Raw genomic sequence first — 22,069 nt, 5'->3', positions numbered from 1 at the left:
CATATTCTAAGAGTCTTCCTATGAAGAACTGTCACAGAGAATCTAGTCCTTCATTGATGAAGGTGATCCATTTTGAGAGCCCTTCCATCGCCTGTGAAGATTCCCTCCCCCAGCCCCTGGCAGCCACGTTCCTCTTTTCTGTCTCTGGGTTTTCCTTTCCTGTGCATGTCATGTCAGTGGAATCGTGTAGCATACGATCTTTCTGTAGGCTTGCTTTCCCTGAGCGTTAGATTTTCAGGGTTCACGCCTGCTGTAACATGCATCGTTGCTCCATTCCTCTTGGTGGCTGTGTAGCATTCCGTTGTGTGGGTAGACCACACTTTGTTCTTTCACCACTTGATGCCTGTTTTGAATGATGCTGATGTGAACATTCATGTGTAATAGTCTTGGTGGAGACGTCCATTTTCATTTCTCTCAGGTGGATTCCTAGGAGTGAGATTGCTGGACTGTATGGTAAGTTTGTGTTTAACTTTTTAAGAACTTGCCAAACTTTTCTGGAGTGGCTGCATCATTTTCTATTCCCACCAACAATGTATGAAGTTCCAGTTTCTCCATATCTTCACTAGTGGTGTTTTGTTTTATTTTAAATAACATCTTAGTGGGTATAACATGGTATCTTGTGGTTTTAACTTGTACCTCCCTGATGACTAATGATGTGGAGCATATGTTCCTATGATTTTTGGTCATTCCTCTATCTTCTTTGGTGAAATGTCTATTCAGCTCTTTGCTCCATGTTTAAATTACATTGTTGGCATCCTTATTATTAATGAGTTGTAAGTGTTCTTTTAAGTACAAGCCCTTTTATGATTTTCAGATCTCTCTTCATTTCCTTTTAAGCACCCCTTTAGAAAACTCATGCCTCCCTTGATCCCTGAGAGTGAGGGAGATCCAGAGCCTCCTTTCCCCTATCCCCTTTTTTCTGGACAGAACACAGTTCTGCAGGTTTCCATGGTTCTCTCTAAGGCAGATTCTCTTCTCTGCATTACGCCAAACTTCAGTTTTCCCTCTGTCTTTTTACCCTACTTTTTTTTTTTAAGGAATTACAAAGACTATTCTTAGTACGTGCTTTATTTTGGGCTGTGAGTGAATCTGTTTTGAAAAGAACCCTTTCCTTTAGGCTACTAAGATTTTCTGAAATCAGTAAAGCTCCTTACCATTTAAACCGTTTCTTCTTAGTCCTAGTTGGGCTTCTGTGCATCTTCTTTCTGTCCATATACCCCGAAGGAAGTGGCAACCCACTCCAATATTCTTGCCTGGAGAATCCGATGGAGAGAGGAACCTTGAGGGCTACAGTCCATGGGGTCGCAAGAGTCGAACTCGACTGACTTTGACTTGACTGACCCTGTAATCAGAGACTTCCCAGGTGGCTCAGTGATAAAGAATCCGCCTGCCAGTGCAGGAGCTGCAGGAGACTCAGGTTTGATCCCTGGTTTGGGAAGATACCCCGGAGGAGGAAATAGCAACCCATTCTCGTATTCTGCCTGTGGGAAATCCCATGGGTGTAGGAGCCTGGTGTGCTATATAGTCCATGGGATTGCAGAGAGATGGGCATGACTGAGCATGCATACACATGTACAATACAAGTTTTAGAAATTTTGCAAATTTTTACAGTAATTTGAGTATATTTCCTTAGAGGTTGAAAGGCAGTTCCTTCAGTGCTGTGAAGGGTGTCAGGTGGCTCTCTTGGCATCGTGAGGCGTCTTGAGTTTTTACTTTCAGGCTTAGCTCCCCAATCTGCATTATCTGTCAACTGAGAACAGTTGGGCTGTATTTGTGAATTTGCTTCCTTGCTGAAATGTGTCTGTAACCCTCACATCAGTATTCGTCATTGGTGCATGTGTTCGGGGAGGGGGGACAGAGTGAGTTATCCTGTGGACATGGTCCCCTGGGCCAGGTCAGGGGTGCGGTCCAGCTCGTGCCTCAGGGCGGTGGCCGGAGGATGCAGTCACAGCGTGGTGCAAACAACTGTGGTGCCGGGCCAGTTTGGAGCTCATTTCTTTCATAAGAGAAAACACTCTTCTAGGGTGAGTTCTTAGGACTGAACATTGCTGACTGTCTGAGGTAGGTATATATGTGGAGTATATGCACACTCTTCCCCTGCAGCCATTGGGTGGTGCAGCATTTGCATATTGTTTTTCTGGACTTAATAGAACATAAACTACCGCAAATAATGAGTACTGACTGGATGCTTCAGAAAGTGACTAAACCTTTCTGAGTTTGTGTGTCTGTGTGAAATAATTTGTGACTCTCCAGCTTCCAGTGAGTCACTACTCTGGAGCGGGCATCCGTGGCCTCGGCGCTCTCCTCAGTCTTTCCTGGCTGAGATGTGCTGGACTAGCGCCCATGTGAGCGGCTTACCTGTGTCGCCGGGCTGTGCCTGTGCTGGCCTTCACACCCTGTGTGGGCGGCTCCTGCAGCATCAGCCTGGCCACTGCCCCATGCCTTCTGCCTGCAAAGATTCTTTCGATGGATTTCACTCCTCTTTGCGTTTCCTTTATAGACATTTACTTTAGCCTGTTGTGGAAGCTTCTTTGCCTTCAGCCTATGGTGAAGGGTGGCTCCTCTTCTGTCTTCAGGTTACCTCCACGTGCAGAGGATTCACAGGTTTCCAGCACCAGGTCTGTCTGCGGAGCTCTGGACACTGCATCTTCCAAGCTGACCAACAAACTGGATACTTGATTTTGCTGTGCTTACTGCATATCTCTTCTTCAGTGTGCACGAGATTCTGAAAGTTCAACATGTCTCCACCTCGAGTGACCCTTCCTCACCCTAGCCAAACACCAGAGCAGTTGAGGTTGGCTTCTGCCACCTGTGTATCCATTTTGGTGACTCAAGGCAGAAACCTGAACACCACTCTCTCTTCTCTCTAATTATATTTGGTGGAATAGGCAATACATTCACAGAGTTAAATAATCCAAAAGAATCAAAAGGCATACTTTTAAAGATTTTCCTTACCTGCCTCTCCTCCACTTTGTCTGGTTGCCCTCTCCACTTGAAGAACAGCGTATGGAGCCCTGGGAACACCTCTGCTTCTGCATAGACTCCATTTAATGTTTATGGGGATGATGGTTGACTTGAAATCAGAAGAGTTTTCTTAGGTACATGAAGGAAAATATGTATTGCATCTTAGAAGATTTCTAGCAAACCACTAAAATTAATAAGAAATTTATTTTGAATGGAATATACTTTTCTGTGTAAGATTTACTTCTGTACAATGCCTCATTCTGTGATGAAATAGATGTGACGTGGCTTTTTGCCAGTATACTTACAAAGACATGAAAAATACACATTTTTATGCTTTGTATAGATCATTGGCCTCAGTCTTACTTGTAAACCTTTTTAAATTTGGGACCATAGCTCCCTTTATGTACTTTTATCTTTCTTCAAAGAGTATTTGTTATGTGTGCCTTTGTGAGCTGCTGAGCATACAGCTGTGCAGAAGACATCCCACATATCGTGCGTGTTATTTCTGAACCAGCAGCAGGAGCATTGGGTCAGTTTTGTTGGCTGTTCTTCATTTAGGTCAGGAAATAGTTGTTGAGTATCGATGTGTCTTGGTTACTTGTGACTTGATCACTCGCATTGGCCCTGGAGTATCTTTCGCAGGTGAATACCCAGTGCAGTGAGAGTTGATGAAATGGCTTCCAGGGGAAGTGGACTGATACCGAACGCTGTTTACATTACCTTTTGAACCATGTTCTGTTATGTTATAGTTGAGCACACCTCAGTTTACTGACTTTGCTTTGGTGTAATGTTCCAGTGTAGACATGTGAGTTCCAGTCGTAAGTTACTCAGCCACATTAGACTTGGGTATTATCAGCCCTCTGGATGGAGGTATCTAAAACAGCTGGTTCTGACATCTGTTCTTGATAGTTCGACATTTTAGGAACGTATTTTACTTTGGGCCTTGAGCCCGTGGTCCATAATTGCTTAAACCAACCTTTTCAGATTTTGTTAAACATATTTCTAAGATTTGAGTGTTGTTTAGTCACTAAGTTGTGTCCAACTCTTGTGTGATCCCACGGACTGTAGCCCGCCAGGCTCCTCTGTCCATGGTATTTCCCAGGAAAGAATATTGGAAAGGGTTGCTATTTTCTCCTCCAGGTGATCTTCCTGACCCAGGGATCGACCCAGGATCCCGACCCTGCAGTGGCAGGTGGATTCTTTACTGCTGAGCTGCCTGGGGAACCAGCACTTCTATCCATAAGCTGAGGGAAGCCCACGGGACTAGAACTTCCCCTTTAATTACAAAACTTGCCTCACAAGGCCTTTGCCAAACCTAGCAAGCAGGTTTCTAGTCTTAGGTGTGCCCTGCTAGCCAAAGAATTTGAAGCTTTTACCGTGGCAAGATTGAGTAAATGTTTGACAGTGCTTTTGTTAATATGCTTTTTTAGCATCATATAATCAAATGGAGAAACCATAGGAAAATAGGTGTACCTTAGTAAGTTTCTCTTAATTTGTATATTGGTTTCTTAATCTTTGGCTGATTCATTTTCCTCCCCATTCTTTTATCCCCCTTTGTACTGCTTTGTCTCTTTGCACTACATTGGCAGGCTGTTCTCAGAAAGAGACCTGCTCATGTCTCCTCTCCACCTGTTACTACTGTCTCGGAATCCTTATAAATTACTCCTGAATCTTCCCGAAGATACCTGGAATTAGTAACGAAGTATCATTGCAGTTTATTTAAGGGTGTTTTTCCCCTATATAGTTGACCTTCTGTATCCAGGGTTTGAGGATTCATCTGCCGTGCAAAACTTGAATTTATCACATGCTGGCAACTGTATACATAGCATTTCCATTGTATTTACAACTGTATGCATAGCATTCACGTTTACATTGTACTGGGTATTGAGTAGTTGAGACGGTTGGGGGGGATGTACAGATGTGCAGGTCATATATGCAAATACTACTTCCATTTATACGAGGGACTTGTGTGTCCACAGTCCATAGATTTTGGTATTTTCAGGGTCTGGTCCCAGAGTCTGCTCTGCCCCATACTCCCCCGACTCCCATATACTGAAGGATGACTATGTTTTAATTCTTGCTGAGAAACTTTACACTGGTTTCCTAGAAACCGATAACTGGTTCACCTACTCCCTCTTGTGGTAAATACTTAGTTTTATCCTGATGCTTTTATTTGTGGTGGTTATCTCTCTTTTTCTTTCTCTTTTTTTTTTTGTGGTGGTGATCTCTCTTATGTCATTTTACCCAAGAGAGCACAGATCTGATAGTCCAAAGAGATTTAAACACACATTTAGACTGGGCACTGCAGTAATGAGGAGAATGTGGGTAGTGTGATCAGCAAAACCTCCCATTAGGGTCACCTGCAGTACCTGGGCCTCTCCCTGAGGGACTCTCTGCCCCTGTTCACAGTTTAAATTAGAATAAATTTAATCTATTTTTACATTTAATTTAAAAATTCCCAGGTTATTCTAACGTGCAGTCAGGGTAGAGAACCACTTATAAACATGGTGCAGTTTTGGTGCCATGATTAACCAGTTATGTATTTGCAGAGAGACCATGCTTGAATTTCTGGTGATTTGTAGTTGTTTTGTATTTTATGGTATGAAAGACTCTGACATCATTTAGGTGATTTCTCACAGACCCATTTCACACAGTAGGAAGGACCTCACGGGGAATGTGACTGGTCTGACTGCAGCTGTAGGAGCCAGAGTTGGAAACTGAGGCACGGCCTTGAATCCACTGTGTCTCCCCCTGTACCCCCCAGCCCCCTCCACCCCCCACCAGTGACTGAGTAAGTGCATCTTTAGGGCTCCTCTAGTCACGTGCCGTGTGCTGTGAAGTGGTCTTGCTAAGGTTGTTCCACAGATTAGCTCTCCACAAAGGACGGAGGGCACGGGCGTCCTCGGCTCAGGCAGCTCTCAGGTTCCCGCGTCTGCCAGGGGCAGCCTTCCGCCTGCATGCCACACTCTGTCACCTTTCTGGTACTTCAGAGAGGAGTGGAGTAAGGGATATATAGATGAGAAATGGAGGTGTTGATAGGCACCTGATACCCAGACATAATAATCGGTGACCTTTATGTATAAGTTCTGATTATTGACTAACTGGAAGGTGATAAATAAGCTAATTCAAGTACCACAAAAGAAAAACATTCTCTAGAGCTTATTATTATATTGACATTTTATTGTATTTGTTACTGCTCTTAGTAAATGAACTTTTGCCAGCCTTAAAAATAATTTCTAATATAGGGTATCTAGGTTTTTCTAATAACTGTATTTGTCTTGATAAATGTTGACTTCTGTGTAAGTTTCTCTTTCAATACTTACCTATTAAAGATAGTGGTCCACTGTTAGTACTTTGATTTTTTTTTAATTGTATGACAAGGTTTTTAAAGTTAAAAAAAATTGTATGACAGAAATTAAACTTCTCTTATTTCTAAAAAGATCTCTTCCCATTGGCACACACAGAATAATGTTGGAATCTGTTCAGTGCAGTCAGATGCATGCTGTACCTGTTAGATGATGTTAGGAAGTCTTAGGCTTTGCTTTTGCATGCCTTTTTCATTTTCTCCAGTGACAGCTTATACCTTTCTGTTAGAACTATTTTGTATTAATTTATCCATTTCTTTGAAAATCGTGTACTTAAAAAAATCTCTGAGTAGCACATCACTTTTTGGTTGAAAAAGTTGTGCATGCCTGTGTTGACACACTTTAGACAACTTACACACTTTACACACTTTACAACTTACAACTTTACACACTTTAGGGTGTAATGGTGGAAATGCCTCTTCCCACCCAGACCTCTTTGTCCCCTTCTTTGGAAGCAGCTGCGTATTTTTCAGTTTTCTATGTTCTATTTTTCTGTTCTGTTTAATACAGGTGTCAATTGAACTGTGATAAAAAGCATCACATACACTTCTATCATATCCTCGATGTGTTCTACTTGTATATCACATTCTAAATAAATGAGATGTTGGTGACATTGCCATATAAGTTCTGCCTTCTATTAGTGCATTCTTTTCAGTATATTAATTACTGTTTAATTTATTAGTGATAATAAAGATATACCTCCATGTTATTTTAAAATTAAGTCCATCCATTAAATCATCAGTGGTGTTTGTATCAGAATTAATGATAGTATGTACATTTATCTGTCAAATCCATTGTATGTTAATGAAGTTGTCTTTATTTTGTGTCAAGGTGATGTGAAAAAGTCTTAAATTTTCTTAGCAGACTTTAAGCCTTATTTCTAAAAGTTGCCACTTCGCACTTAGATATTATATGAGCAGAAAGCAAGAAAAGGAAAATGAGACCAGAGCTGTTTTAAGTGACAGCGTATGTAGTCCCTTTTGATCCAGAGCACTCAGGTTGATTCCCTCTGCTAGTAAAGCAGTTTGAAATACTGAATAGCAGCCTAGATTTCTACATTCTTTACTTGACACCTTTCTTAACAGTGCTTATTCATTCAGGTCTATTGGAAACTTCAACCCCAGAAATATTGACCTTTTAGTGATCTCTCATCCATACAACTAGATTCTTAATAGTTAATGAAAATATAAAAGTCTCTTAATGTTTTACATTCAGTGGATTACTTTAAAAGGGTAAAAGAAAAATTAGATTTCCTAGAGCAATATTTTCCTTACTATGTTTATAATATTAAGTAATTGTGTAATTTGAGGTTTTTAAATGAGGAAAACTTTATTCATTATCATTATTCATCATTGTCTCAATGGACATGAATTTGAGCAAACTCTGGGAGATGGTGAAGGACACGGAAGCCTGGTCTGCTATAGTCCATGGGTCGCAAAGAGTCGGACACGACTGAGTGACCGAACAACAACAAAACAAAACTTTGTTCAGGGTTTCTTAGCCTTTTTTATTGCCTTAACGAAGTCCAAGTTTTCACACTACTCAAGATTGAATACTAAATTAAAAAGTGACATCACTGTATGTACTTCTCTGTTTAATTTTTTTGCCATTTTCATTTATTTTTTGAAAAAAAAAAGACAATTCTAATTTTTGTCTATTTGTCTTTGTTAATAAGGAATTATAAGAGATCTTAAATAATATTGAATGGATGCTCTAATTTGCAGATAAAGGCTAATGGTTTGATGAAACAAAAACTGAGAAGTGAATCATTTAAGATTACATTGATCAGAATAACTTTAAAAAAGTATAAAAGCATTGCAAAGGAATTTAATGCTCTTACGTGGTATGATGGATCAAGTACCTTTTTACTTTTTTCATCTAAATACATTTTTTAAGTAGTATCAGTTTTTTTTTTTTAACAAATCAATAGAAATACAGTAGGTTTATCTGCTTTCGACTTGAAGATGGTTTCCGAACATTTTGGTTTAATTTTTGTCATTAGGTAATTCCTAGGTTACAAGCTGGTATTTTCATACCTTTCCTGTACATTCAAAAATGTTTATTTGAATATGAATGTGATTTCGTGGTTATTTTAAAGTTCTTTGAGGTCCATAGCACTCCCATATATGTTGTGTTTTTAATAGCATTCAGTAGGGGCACATTCAGGTAGTTCCAAAGATATGTACCAGATAACCAAAAAATAACACCCATGAGCCAACCTCCCCCCACAACATACACACTTTTTTCTGGGAGACCAGTTACAAAGTAAGATAAAAATATAACTAAAATTTTGGGGAAAAAAATGTAGAGAGACAAACCCGATTGGCTCAGTGTCAGAAGTCTGGGAGGAGCAAGGTGACTAGGTGAGATAGAGTGTCACTGTCAGGGGGTCGCAGGGCAGGCAGGAGGCACAGTCGCCTTAGGAAATACGAATCCAGGTGGTCATGTTCTCCGCCAGGACCAGGGTTGGGGAAGGAGCCATCCTGCGACTGCCCTCTGCTCCTCATTCCTGGATGGTCACCCATCCTTGGCTGTGTGCAGGAAGAAATACCGAGTAAGAAGTGAGAAGTGCATTGGAACAGGAGTGTCAATCAGCTTTGCCCAGTGACCACGCTCCTCTGGACACTGGGAGCTCCAGGGACAGGGTGTGGTCTCAGCCCTGGAAGAATTTAGTACTCACTGGGCAATGGGGTGCACACCTGTGTCAGCCCATGGATTGAGACATTTCAGAGTTAACAAAGCTTTTTAACAAGTGATAAATAATGGTAAATTTTGATGGCAAAATGGAAAACAATGGCAAATGACTTAAACTTCATACAGAAATGTGATTATTTCTTGGGCAGTGTTGTCCTGACAGATAAACTACACTCCTGAGAGAACTCTTTATGACTTACTCTTTTAAAGCAATGTAAATAGATTTCCATATAGCTTTATAAATCTGTGGCTAGCAGATACATTTTGGGTTCTCTTTAAATGCTCCTGTGCTAGATAAATGAACAGAAATTAAAAGAGCTCTGTAAAGGCATTCTTAATATTGTTTATAAATGCTGCTGCTACAATTGCAGGTCCTTTTGGAATAAATCATGGGATTGAACTTCATTCAGATGTGGTGGAATATGCCAAGGAAAAACTGGAGAGCTTCATCAAAAATAGTGATAGCTTTGATAAGTAAGTATTCATATCTATGGTTTTGCTTTGAAAGCACTTAATACGTAGGTACGAGTGATGTGTGTGTTCCTCACTACTGTTAGTTTATTGATCCTGGCTTGAGTGCAGCAAAAATCAACACACTATAAAATGCAAGAGGAAAGTAAGTTAGAAAACTATGTTCTAATTCTTACTCTGTGTAAACAAATAGTAGATTACAAGTAAATAAGTTTTATGTTTTAATTATATGCTATTGTCACTTTATTAGTAGGGTATTGTTCCATTCATTAAACATCACACAGGTACCTTTTCTGACGATCGAAGGTAAAGATGTTCCTGGCCATAGAATCTTTGGCAACTGTGTTTATACCTTTGGGGATAGTAATTAAATACGAGTGATACCTCTTAGCATATGGAGGACTTTTTCTTAAAAACATAAAGTTACTTAATAATATAGCTAACTGAAATTATCATAGAAATATTTCACTATATCCTGTGAGAGCTGTGTTTTGAGAAATCTGTTTATAAAACCATTGTTCTGAACTACTTTCCCTTGGGGAAAACACTGCACAGGCATTGGTCCTTGCAGGGAAGTCTGTTTGGTGTGCCATGTCCCTAACTATTCAGCAAGCAGTGATAGTAATGTGGATAGTACTGTGAAACTGAAAAATTTAGATGGCATTTCTCTCTCAGCTAGTCATATTTTCAAAGAGAGAAAGGCTAACAAAGGATGAGAATTGAGCTTAGAACTTAATCCCTCTACATGACAGAGCTTTGGTCCAGAGTTCCGGTCTAGAGTTCCAACCCAGCTTGTTGGGTGTGAGCCTCCCTCACTTGGCTCTGATCTGGCCACGGCCGTGGTCGTAGGGGTGAGAGATCTACCAGTGGGCAGGGGTCTGAGCTGAAGGTTGTCTTCTGAGTTCAGGCATCTCCTGGCATGTCTCCCCCATTCGCCTCCCTCCTCTGCCTCCCACCCCCTGGCAGTGGCACTTGGTGGGCTGAGGAACAGAAGCCTGTGCTGCAGCTTCAGTGCTCAGTACAGAGCGGGGGCTGGAGTGTGTGGGAGGGGTGTCCAGACCTGAGACCCGCAAGCCAGGAGACTGCACATGCTGGGCTTTGGGTTTGTTCCATAATCAGTCCATTGAGCAGGTCACTGGAATCTTCTGCACCAGTTTGCTGAACACTGTCCTTTTATCTTATTCTGTCTTAATAAATAGTTAACCTTTAATTCACATTTTTGAATCATTTTTCAAGTGCTTACCATGTTGGTTCATATTCTGTTTACATTTCCAAGAAAAACATACTGTTTGGCAGAAATAAAATAGATTTTAGTCCAAGTTATTTTGTAAGAAATTGAGATTCAATTGTAGTACCCTTTGTGTCTTCATTTCTGTCTATCTTATAATTAGTGGTATGGTAAGTGCTTAAAATGTGGGCATGGATATTTTTATATTGTTTATTAGAACTGTGGAATTTTGTGGAATTTATTGAATTTCTATTGTAAGTATTTGTTTTGATGTTGAAACTTAATTATACACAGAAGACCATTTGAATACAGTTAAACTTAGAAAATGTGAAAGGAATATTAGTAAAAGCATATGTTTAAGGTTTATCTTAATATTTTAGATAATAATACATTTCGGATATTAACACATAAAGGCACAGATAATTCCCTTTTGGGTCATTAATCAGGCAGAACAAGCTTAAGGAAGAACTTTGAATCATGGAAGCACCTCTACAGTATCTATGGAGACAAGTCTTGCTGACAAGGGCATGGTCCTGGCAAACAGTAAAATATGTCATTCTTTAAAGTCTGTCTTTTGTTTTAAATTAGTTTATTTCAATTGGAGAGTAATTACTTTATAATATCCTGATGATTTTTGCCATACATCATCATGAATCGGCCACAGGTATACATATGTCCCCCCAATCCTGAATCCCCCCCTCTCTTTCCTCCCCACCTATCCCTCTGGGTTGTCCCAGAGCACTTGCTTTCTGTGTCGATGTAATTTAAATATTGAATAATCTAAAACACAGTTAACTTTGAAGGCTATATGTATTTAAGTGTCTCAAGTTTAAAAAAATTCTCAAATTGTTTTCGTGTAATCGTGAGATACCAAATGTCCTTCGCTTGTATTTCTTGAGTGGTGTTGTTAGACTGTGTTATACAGGTTTGTTATTCTTAAAATGGTGAATCATCTCAAATACGGTGATATGACTGATCTAAATGTTTCTTCATAATTTTTAATGGTCTTATTATTTTAGTTAAAATAATCAGGCTTTATAGTATGGTTGTTTCTGAAATGTTACAACTTATTTTTAAAACAGATTCTTCTGTTAACAGACTATTCTTAAAAAAACAGTCCTGGAAATGTTACCTATTTTGGTTTTCAGGTAGCTTCTGAAATAGTAGTTTTGTACTTCAGATTATAAAGGTATCTTGCTTACAAAGGTAGCAGGTACTGGCAAATGCTTTGTTTTGCATAAAGTCATGACTTGGTTGGAAGTTAAGTAGTCAAAGCTGATGGGTCATTTAATGGACTCCTTTTGGGGTCATTTATCATTTGATTTTGGTGATAGAAATGATAAAGATGTAGCAATTTTCTTCCTGTCTTTATGTTTTGATGATTTCTTTGCGATTTTTCTTGGTGTTTGTGGAGAATATTTCTATTTACTTTCAGTTTTTAAATTTAAAAAACTTGCCATGCAAAGTGACTTTAAAAATTCTATTCCTAAGCAGTTTTACTATATATTTAGTTGTTTACAGGTCATAAAAATACTTGTTTTAATTAATAAAATATAAAGTAACTCAGGAAACAAAATTGCTATTTATGTATCCCTTAGTACTTAGGACCGGGCCACCTTGATTTTGTGTAGCAGGAAGACAATAGAAAGCTAAAACCTAATATTTATCCAGTCTTATTTATCCTCTTGGTTTGGATCTTACCAGTTCCTTTTTCAAAAGTATTATATCACTTATGATTTAAACTGTATCTTTGAAGTTTTCTTATGTGTATCTATTGGAGATCATAATAAACTCCCAAATGTAGTAGGCGAGAATAGAGTCAATAAACTGCTCAACATTAGAATGTTTAATGTAAGATATAGATTAAAAAAAAATGCAGGTGTATGTTTTTGTGTATGCTTTATAAAGGAGCCTTGGTTCCTGAGTCTTAAGGTACTATTTCTTCTTTCAGAAAAAATTACCCTTAATACAGTGTTAATACTTGTAAACTTTGTTTCTGTGTCTCAGTTCTATGTCAGCAAATCTGAAGATTTGGTGAGGCTCCTGTGAGCTCACTGTGCTCCAAGGCGAGAGAGGAGGCAGGTTCTCCATGTGGCTGCTGCCTGTGCTCTGCCTCCGGTGTTGCCAGACTCACCTTCCCTCATGAACTGACGCTTGATTTCACAGGTTCTCTGAAACACTGGCGAGCATTTGAGGAGCAGATAGTAAACATTTCTGGCTTCTTGGGCTAGGTGGTCTTTGTGGCAGGACACAGCCTTCCTCAGACGCCCCGAGCAGGGGTGGGCGGGGGTTCTGTCCACTTCATTGCCAGAGCAAGTGCAGGCTGTGTGCAGCCTGTTGGCCGCAGTGTGCGGACCTGTTCTGCTCTTCACACGCGTCCTCCAGGACGTCCTTCCTTTAGCCCGTTCTGTTGTAAACCAGTCTTCCAGCCCCAGGTTTAACGTCCCTTGGGTATCTGGCTTTCATGGGGGAAGGCCAGATCATCTGAATCACTTTTGTGCATGTACCATAAGTGAAACAGTCTCTCCAGCTGTGTTTACGTGGAAGAGGAGGTCAGATAAAAGGAGCCTGGATTATACCCTGTAAGTGCTTCGTGAGTTGATAATTGGCATAGCATTTATTCACAACTACATGTGTGTGTGTGTGTAATATGTATACATGTGCATGCAGCCGACCTGACTCCTTGGAGGGCATGCTTTGGGGTGAGCTGTTTCCTGTGAGACAGTAGGTCCTGTCTCCTCTCCCCTCCAAGGACACTGTACCTTGTTTTGGAAATGCTGTCCTGACAGAAGCCACATGAGTGCAGCGTTGTCTGCTTTATTGAAGATTTTCATTCTGTTTGCATGGAGGACCATTGTTTCCTGTAGTTTGTTGTATAAATGAGTCACAATGTGAGTACTGAAGACTGTAATGAAATGATGAAAATGATAGCAGCTAATGTGTGTCGTCTGCAGTATTCTGAGCTGTACCCACAGTCCTAGAGGCAGTGTTGGTGTCCATGCTTCCTAGATGGGAGGACAGGATCAGACAGGCCATGACTTCAGCCAGGCTTGTCTTATTGGTTAGTCTGATTTAGCTATAATGATGTAAAAACTGATACATTCTAATGTTCTTCCCAGCAGTAAGATTGCCAATGAATTACAGTCTAGCAGCTTAGCCCCAGATAACAGAGGTTGAAGCGGCACCTTTATTTCCATCATTTTTTTTTTTCTAGATAAGAATTTCGGGAGTGCTCTTAGCCTGGTTAATGCATGATAACCTTTTTATCACAGAGCCACCTGCCCTGTTCATTAATGAGACTTGTCTCTAGGGTGGATGTCTGGGGGTCAGAGATGAGCTGGAGAGGCCGTGCCTTCTTTGGGTGTAGTCAAGGTATAAATTCTAAATTAAATTCAGGGTTAGTGTAGTCACTTACATTTTAGAAGACTTCATGGATGCGTGGCTGGGTGTAGTACCCTAATTTTATTCTTGATTATAGGCTCCTTTTCCACATGATTGATGTTGGATTGGAGGAAATGAACTGACAGTGTGCTCTGGCCCCTTTCTCACTGGAGCAGTCCCACTCCATCTTGAAGAGAATTGTGGCATGCTTGAAGAAATTTTACTATTAGATACACAGTCAACATGATTTTGAACTCTTTCTACGATAGTTGAACGTTTGGGTATATCAGTCGTGTTCAGATGGTAGTTTTATGAGAGAGATAGGTTTTAAACACAGTTTTTAAACATGATAGACATTCAGATGGTGGGACAGAGAAATGCTTAAAAATAGTCCTCTAAGCTGTCATTTATGTATTTTACCATCAGTTAGAAATGGCATGAAGGAAGGTTTGATGGCTTCTGACACAGAAAAAGAAGAAACTATTCCAAGAATAAAACACTGACAGAAATAAAAGTTTGTAGCCCAAGTTATTTTATAAGAAATTATTGTTGAAATATGAGGGCTCACTTTCATATCACGTACTGGTCACACTTCCTATAAAATGTTTAGAGATTGTTTTTGGTCCTATGGCGTTTCCTAAAGCTCTGTTCAGTGAAAAATCTGTGTATTTACTCTTAACACTTTGAATAATGTTTAAATTATTCTGAGGTGAGTTTGGTGCAGTTGGAAGGGAAATCTCTTATACAGGTAAAGTCTTTGTTTTTTAAATTTTGTAAAATTCAATAGTTTAATTCTTGGTTATAAGAGTTTTTGAATGGTATAACTGTATTTGGAAAAGAAGAGATGATTATTTTCCTGGGTTTTCTTCCCAGTGGAAGGTTGTGAAGTTTGTCTTGTTTTAATGAAGTTGTCATAGCTGTCACAGTTCAAAATGCACATTCTGACAAAGTACTTTAAGAAAAAGAAGTGTCTGTGATTCATTTGGCAGGTTGTTTTGGGTGAGGTATGAGAACACTATAGGAGTCTTTCCTGTGTCCCTGAAATCCTTTATTGTGCTGGAACAATAGTCTAAAATGTTGATGACAGCATCCTGTGGCACGTGATAATCTAGGTGTACAAATTTTCAGCCCCGATTTCAACAGTGTATTGAAGGGGAATGTTGTTTTTTCTACTCTCAGTCAGCTCCTAGACCTAGAATACCCGTCTAAGAGGGAAGCTGCAGGGCAAGGCTAGGTCACCCTGATCTCCTAGCAGCTTATCAGAGAATTATGTGGGCACGTTGGCAAGGTCCCTGCTGTGAATGGAACGTCTGTGCATCTGGAGATGAAGATAACCCAGCGTGCACCTGTAAAGGAGACCCCTGCCGAGGTAAGTGATGGAGTCGACACCCTTTTGGCCAAGCGCTCATGTTGTAAACCAAGATACCTGTGCTCTCGGTTTTCCCATAAATACTGTTTGTATGTTTTGTTTTAGTAAGGGTATGTCAGATACTCTCCCCTTTCTATGTAAGTCTAAAAAGCCATTAGGTTTTCAGGTTTAAATCAATAAATGATTATAAGTCTAAAGTGATTGAATTTGTAGTTATTACAGTTCAGAACTACTTTTTTCTTTGTATACAGATAATTTACATGGTTAGGTAGTATAACTTGGTGGAATTCAGGAGTGTAAGACGTCTGTACCTGGGAAATTTTGTTTTGGAAAATTTCTTCAAAGAATAAAAATGATTGCTACTTTTCATGTTACTGGTAAAAAATTTTAATGAGCTGCCCTAAATAAAGTATGAAAACTAGGAGAGAACGCAAGATCGATACTTTTAGGATTAAAGTTAGAACCATAGAAAATATCCTTTTCATAGGCCTCTTGCCATTTAAAAAATTTTTTTATTGTTTTATTTTCCTTTCTTGGGTTCCATAGTTGATGTGAAAAGTGGAATTTAGATTTTTCTCTTCACTGTTTTCAAACCTAGATTTTATGTGCAAATCTCAAATAGTGAAAACCTCTGGTTGGTTCATTAATGCAGAATTCTGGATTATACAGAATTGTGTTTATGGTATAAAATATGTCCTTTGCCTACAGAGGTTTGTGGAGACTTAGAGAAGGTGCAGCTTTCAGAATCTAGTTAAAGCTAAAAGGAAGAAACTTCTATTTTCCTCTTTACGCTGGAAACACTAACAGCAATTGTAATTTACTCTGACCACCTAGTAGCTGTCATTCTTGCCTCACATCAGTCAGTTGTTCTTTATACATATATGAGCATATCCGTAAACATTTGCCTGAAGAATTCTAATCATAGACTTTTGGAAAAATATTGTTAGCAGTAGAATTTGTATGAATTTATTTGCATGAAATTCTGTTATAAAAACAAGCCGTGATTTCAATGTCAGAATATAAAGTGTCTAAGTGAGATCCCCATCTCTACCTAGTCAGAAATGCTAACACTCATCTCCAAGTCCTTTTAGGAAGGATCATCTTTAATCCATGTATGTATTAGAAAATAATGTTGTAAGTATAAGCAGTTTGAGCGTTGTTTTGTTTCCTTTACTATCATGAAGGACTTGGGTATTACTGGTGGAGAAGGTGAAGCCACAGCTGTGGATGTAATAAACAGTCCCCAGATGAAACACTGTCTCTGCTAGGCTGTTTCTTGTAACTATTAAATCATTGTGTTTTAGTGTTTATATTTTAAAATATCACACCTTTCTCCCTGATTATGTCCTTGAAACTCTACTATTTTGTATCTAGAAATAATCTAGTCCTACTACTCCTTTTGGAACGTTGCCTCAATTCAGTTAAACTTTCAAATTTGACTGTGCTGGTAAAGGAAATAAATTTGGTATACTAAATGAAAGGGTCTTCACACTTTCGAAGACCCCATCTACATGTTAGAAGTGTATGTTCCATTTGCATTAGTAGAAATCATTTGTAAATGTAAAGGTCTAACTTTTCTCTGTAATGATTCTTTGTAACACTTCCTAAATGGAATATAAGATAGTATACTTGGCTCAGATCTGCCTTGTAGGGGAAAAGCCTTTGTTTCCTAGAATAAACAAGGGTGGCTTATTTAAGATCTTCAGAGAGGCCACTAAAAAGCACTTTTAAGTTAGGCAACAGTTGGTTTATTAAAGGCACGGTTTTGTTTTGGCTTTTTTACTGTTTAAGTTTTGCTTTTTTTGGTACTTTGTGGGAAAAATCATGGTTTTTTAACATGAAACTACAGCTATTTATAGCTTCCAATTTAGTAAAGCAAGAACCATCATGTTGATTTAGAGGGTGCCACAGGCACATATTTTTTTCTGTAACTGTTTCTGGACAAATCTCTAGTCCTGAGATTCTTGTGATTAGCATATTTGTCAAGTTCGAATTCATGTTCAAAGTTGGTAGGTGGAAAAGATGACAAGTCAATTACATTTCTTAGGTTTTTCGCTTAATAAATATTTCTTGAGGACTGTAAAAGGTGACGGAGATATAATTAAAGTTCAGAAGACGTGTTCAAAGAGATAATCAGGGAAAGCAGGAGAATGTCCCAGAGGAAAGATTGTGCTCAGGAAAGTATTTGAAGCTCCTATTCACAGTTGATAAAGTAGAAGGGCAGTGGCTTAGTGCTTTCAGTTTATGTGGCTGTTGAAATACACACACACACACACACACACACACACACACGTATTTAAACGAGATCTTGAGATATTTTACATGCTAAATATTTGAGATATTGAGATCTCATATGATTTTTATCCTTTCCGTGCATCTCATTTTCCACCAGCCACATTTCAGGGCTCCTGTCTGCACAAGGCTGGTGGCTAGTGGGGTTGATTGCCCTGTCTGACCTTTCAGATCCCAGCTCACTGTTCTTGGTGAGCCTTACTCTGGCTCCCCAGGCCTGTCAGTTCCCTTGCATCCTCAGCCATACTTATGGAGTGGTGTTCCTTTAGAGCATTTATCATCCTCATAAGTTCATCTTTAATTGGTGAGATTGTCTCTTTCACTGCATTAGGCATGAGTGCCTCCCACTGTATATCCAGTCTTTACATACAACTGGGGCTTCACAAATAGTGTTTGGAGTGAATTGTGCTAATTGCTAGTGTCAGGCCACTTGACCAGAGTCACATTTGATTTTAGAATCAGGCGCTCACTTCTTTCTAGTTCATTTTGCTGGGATGAGAGTGTATAAAAATATCACTAATTTCAGAAGCAGTTTTACTCTAAATTGTTTACTTGTAATAGTGTTTTTGTAGATAATTGTTCTGTAAGCTGTAGGAAGCTTTTAAACTATAAGCATATTTTTAAGTTGATTTAACAGACTAAATGATAAAAGAGGTTTAATAATACAAAATAATTTTACTTAAATTCCTTGCTCACGTTCATCTAGAAAATTTTAAGAGTGGCTTAAATTATTGTAAAATTATTTAAAGTGAATTTTTATAATAGGGTTTTTAGGTTGAAAATACTAGGCTTTTTTCTTTTCAAAGAATGATTACTGTAACTTTGAGATGATTAAACCATGTGATCCACAATATCTAGTTATTTAAAGGCCCAGGGATTGTTTTGGCTGTATTTTAGACAATCCTAGGTTGTCCAATAGTCTTGAGTATAAGAAAGAAATTAAATGCTGTCCCTTACATATGTAAGTGTATACTTTCGTGAGTGTTACGCAAGTAGAGAGACTGAGATCTTCCTGAAGAGCTGGGTAAGAGTGCTTTGTGTAGTGTAGCTCGTATTTGAACTGTATCTTGAAGGGATGCTGGGCATTTAAGCAGCAGAGAGGGAGGGGCCATGCAGTCACAGGAACAGCACAGACCTTGTAGTATTTCCTCTAAATGATGGGAGGCCTGTAATTCCACCCATGGCTACAGCAGTGTCTCTGGGATGGGGGCAGAGCCAAGAAGGGCCCTGTGTGGCCTCTGAGAGGTGGGAACCTGTCTTGAGCAGCTGGGCACAGGGTGGTTTTGGGGGTGGCGGATGCCCAGAAAGTGTGGGCACTGAGCAGGCACAGTAGAAGGAGCTGGGGTTAGGACCACCCGCCCTGTGGGTGTCGAGAGGAGAGGGCAGGCTCTGCACTGTTTCCCACTCCCCACCCTGGAACAGGAAGAGAGGACTGGGCATCATCCTGGGAAACTTCTTTAAATATCAGTGACCACGGGGTGTCTGTATATTTAGTGAATTTAATGGAAACATATTGTGTAAAAAGTCTGTGCTGTGCTTGGTCGCTCAGTCATGTCCGACTCTTTGCGACCCCATGGACTGCAGCCCGCCAGGCTCTTCTGTCCATAGGATTCTCCAGGCAGGAATATTGGAGTGGGTTGCCATGCCCTCCTCCAGGGGATCGTCCCAACCCAGGGATGGAAGCCAGGTCTCCTGGATTGCAGGCGGATTCTTTACCGTCTGAGCCACCAGCGAATCCCTGGTAATAAGTCTGTTAATTACCAAAGGGCAGGATACATTTTACAAAATAAAAATGATTTCAGAGACATTTTTCACTGCATGCTGAGCCTTTTAATGCAAATTATTTTGTCCTCAGATGATAACCTGACTTTGCTGTGTGGTCATATTAATTTCAATCAACTTAAAATGGAGAGGGTATTTTCATGAATTAATTTCTTAAAATTACTGTACATGTTTTATTAGTGCATTGGGGTTTTAACTATGTATGTTAGAGACTGTTTCAGTTTGTCAGTCACAAGAGTGTTGTGATTCACCTTCTGAGCCTTAAGTAAGGTTTCCGTGTGGGGGAAAAAATAGGTTGATGTTTTGGAAAAATGTACACTGTGTCATTGATAATAAAACAATATATTTGATCACTGTTAGATTTCATAAATATACATAATTCAAATTCAAATTTTATGATATTTTATCCTTATAATTAATTTTGGTAAAACTTCACTTTCAAAGAGTTGGATTATGTTAATTTTTTAGGGCTCATCTTTTGTTTAAATGAATTAAAATACTTTTTATTTCTCCATACAGATTTGAGTTCTGTGAGCCTGCATTTGTGGTGGGTAATTGCCTGCAGATAGCATCGGACAGTCACCAGTATGATCGAATCTACTGTGGAGCTGGGGTCCAGAAGGACCATGAAAACTACATGAAGATTCTGCTGAAAGTCGGGGGCATTCTGGTCATGCCCATAGAGGACCAGGTAGCGGCCACCGTCCTGCTCAATGGCGCGGGAGACACGCTCAGTGTAGGATGGGGGCTGATGCGCCAGTGAAAGGCGCACTGTGATTGTTAGGGAAGAAGTACTCGCCACACCGGTATCTGTAGGAAAGCACTGAAATGGACTCACAGCTCTTAACCAGAGCAGGTGTGGAAAAGGCCCCTTACCTAGGGAAAAAAGCGCCAAGCTGAGCTCTGCCCGTGTGTGTTGTTGGCCACGCTGCCCCTCCACACACACCCCCGACCCACCCATGTCCTCACTGTGGAATGTGGTAGCCTCTTTTAGCTGAGGGAGTGGTTGTAACTACTTAACTCCATTTCAGAGACCAGTAAATTTTTAGATCTTCTTTTAGCACTACATAGACTCATTTGAAACTATTTTTCACCTACTTGCCTGCCTTTGATTTGGAATTATTAGGTATAATAAATGTGTGAAATAATAATCTATTCAGAAAATGGGTGGATCTTTTACTTTAAAAATTTATGAATATACATTTCAAAAAATTTCTTTTATGTTCATACTAACCTAAGTCTGAGATGTTTACAACACCCTGTGGTTTGTAAGTGGGAGCTGGACTGTCCCAGATGATTGGGACTTGGTGTGGTCATCTTGGCATCAGTGAGAGTTCTCTACTTTCAAAGCATGTGAATTGCAGGTCGGAGGACTTCATCACACTGTGTTTGTCAGTTATTAAAAAGAGAGAATATAAAGCACTCATTAACATACGTTCTTGGAAACACATTAACTTGAATGCTTCCAGAGTTGAAACTCCCAGATTAATCATCTTCCCGTTTTCCTTTAAAGATACATTTTTAAAGATCTAAAATATGGTTTCCCATTGGTATTTTATTGAATATTTCTTATATACATTATGCTAATGTAAAATATAATAATGGGTTGACTTTTATAATATAAATTGAGGATACTGATTTGTCCTGATCAAGCCATGTAGTGCTGATGGGTGTCTGCTGAGTGGGAAAGCTCTAATCCCTTTGTGCCTAATTATATTTACTCATGAAATATGAAGTTGGGATTAGAATCTGTATTTTATTACCACCCTGGAAGATTGTGAAGCTGACTCATTGGTTCAGTAATCAAAATGTGTTTTTACTGATATAACACTTTAACTACACAACTGTGTGAGACGAGTGTTTTGGGAGCCAGTGGCAGGTATGTGTTAGAATAACACCCCTTGATGACATCAGACCCCCATATTAATATAACCTGCAAAGCCATTTGTGTACATGGAATATGTTGTGAAACCAGTGCTTGCGATTCCTCCTGTATTAGTTTATGGTAAATATTTAAATGAAGGTAATTGGGTGCATTCAAATACAAGTGATTATAGAGTAATCTCTGCTATTTTTCTGTTAAAACAAACTTGTGAGTGTAAGGTGGTCACACTTCCCTGATTGAGCCATTCTGTTTTTTTTTTTTCACCCTCGAAATAGTTAACACAAATTATGCGAACTGGACAGAACACTTGGGAAAGTAAAAACATCCTTGCTGTGTCATTTGCTCCGCTTGTGCAGCCAAGTAAGAATGACAACGGCAAGCCAGACTCTGTGGGCCTCCGTAAGTAACCTTGTGGGAGATAAACAGAGCTGACGTGTGGGTGTGTTAGAGAGAACCTTCCCTGTAGTTGTGGCCTGAGAGCTTCAGTTCACAGTGTAATTCAATAGCAGTCAAGACTAGTATTGTCTGGTCCACTGGATCTTCTCATGACTAGGAACCAAGAGGCTAAAAGTACAAAAAACACTATTTTTGAATAATTAGGGCTGAGAATTGTCTGAAAGCTTCTGTATTATCAGAAG

General features: G+C 39.5%; 1 protein-coding gene and 1 long non-coding RNA gene across 9 annotated transcripts in view; one reads left to right on the top strand and one right to left on the bottom strand.

Moving 5' to 3' along the window:
• Positions 1–22,069, top strand: part of PCMTD1 (protein-L-isoaspartate (D-aspartate) O-methyltransferase domain containing 1) — a 48,283-nt gene that overhangs the window by 22,491 nt on the left and 3,723 nt on the right. For 2 of the 8 annotated variants that reach the window (XM_069600014.1, XM_069600013.1), the window contains exons 2-6: positions 2,577–3,098; positions 9,395–9,497; positions 15,283–15,472; positions 20,066–20,237; positions 21,707–21,830. In XM_069600014.1, coding sequence (XP_069456115.1) covers positions 20,184–20,237; positions 21,707–21,830 — 178 coding nt within the window. In that variant the 5' untranslated portion in view covers positions 2,577–3,098; positions 9,395–9,497; positions 15,283–15,472; positions 20,066–20,183. The remainder of the gene's footprint in view (positions 1–2,576; positions 3,099–9,394; positions 9,498–15,282; positions 15,473–20,065; positions 20,238–21,706; positions 21,831–22,069) is intronic. The other 6 variants (XM_069600015.1, XM_069600011.1, XM_069600012.1 and 3 more) reach the window with 3 other exon arrangements.
• On the bottom strand, positions 4,045–7,875 carry LOC138445759 (uncharacterized). Its single transcript, XR_011258990.1, has 2 exons — positions 6,722–7,875; positions 4,045–6,679 (listed from the first exon to the last, which is right to left on the bottom strand). It is a non-coding gene; the product is annotated as an uncharacterized lncRNA (long non-coding RNA).

The sequence above is a fragment of the Ovis canadensis genome, chromosome 9 (genome assembly GCF_042477335.2).
Source record: "Ovis canadensis isolate MfBH-ARS-UI-01 breed Bighorn chromosome 9, ARS-UI_OviCan_v2, whole genome shotgun sequence".
NCBI classification, from domain to species: Eukaryota; Metazoa; Chordata; class Mammalia; order Artiodactyla; family Bovidae; genus Ovis; species Ovis canadensis.
The sequence above is the reverse complement of the archived record's forward strand: the minus strand, read 5'-3'. Positions and strand labels throughout refer to the sequence as shown.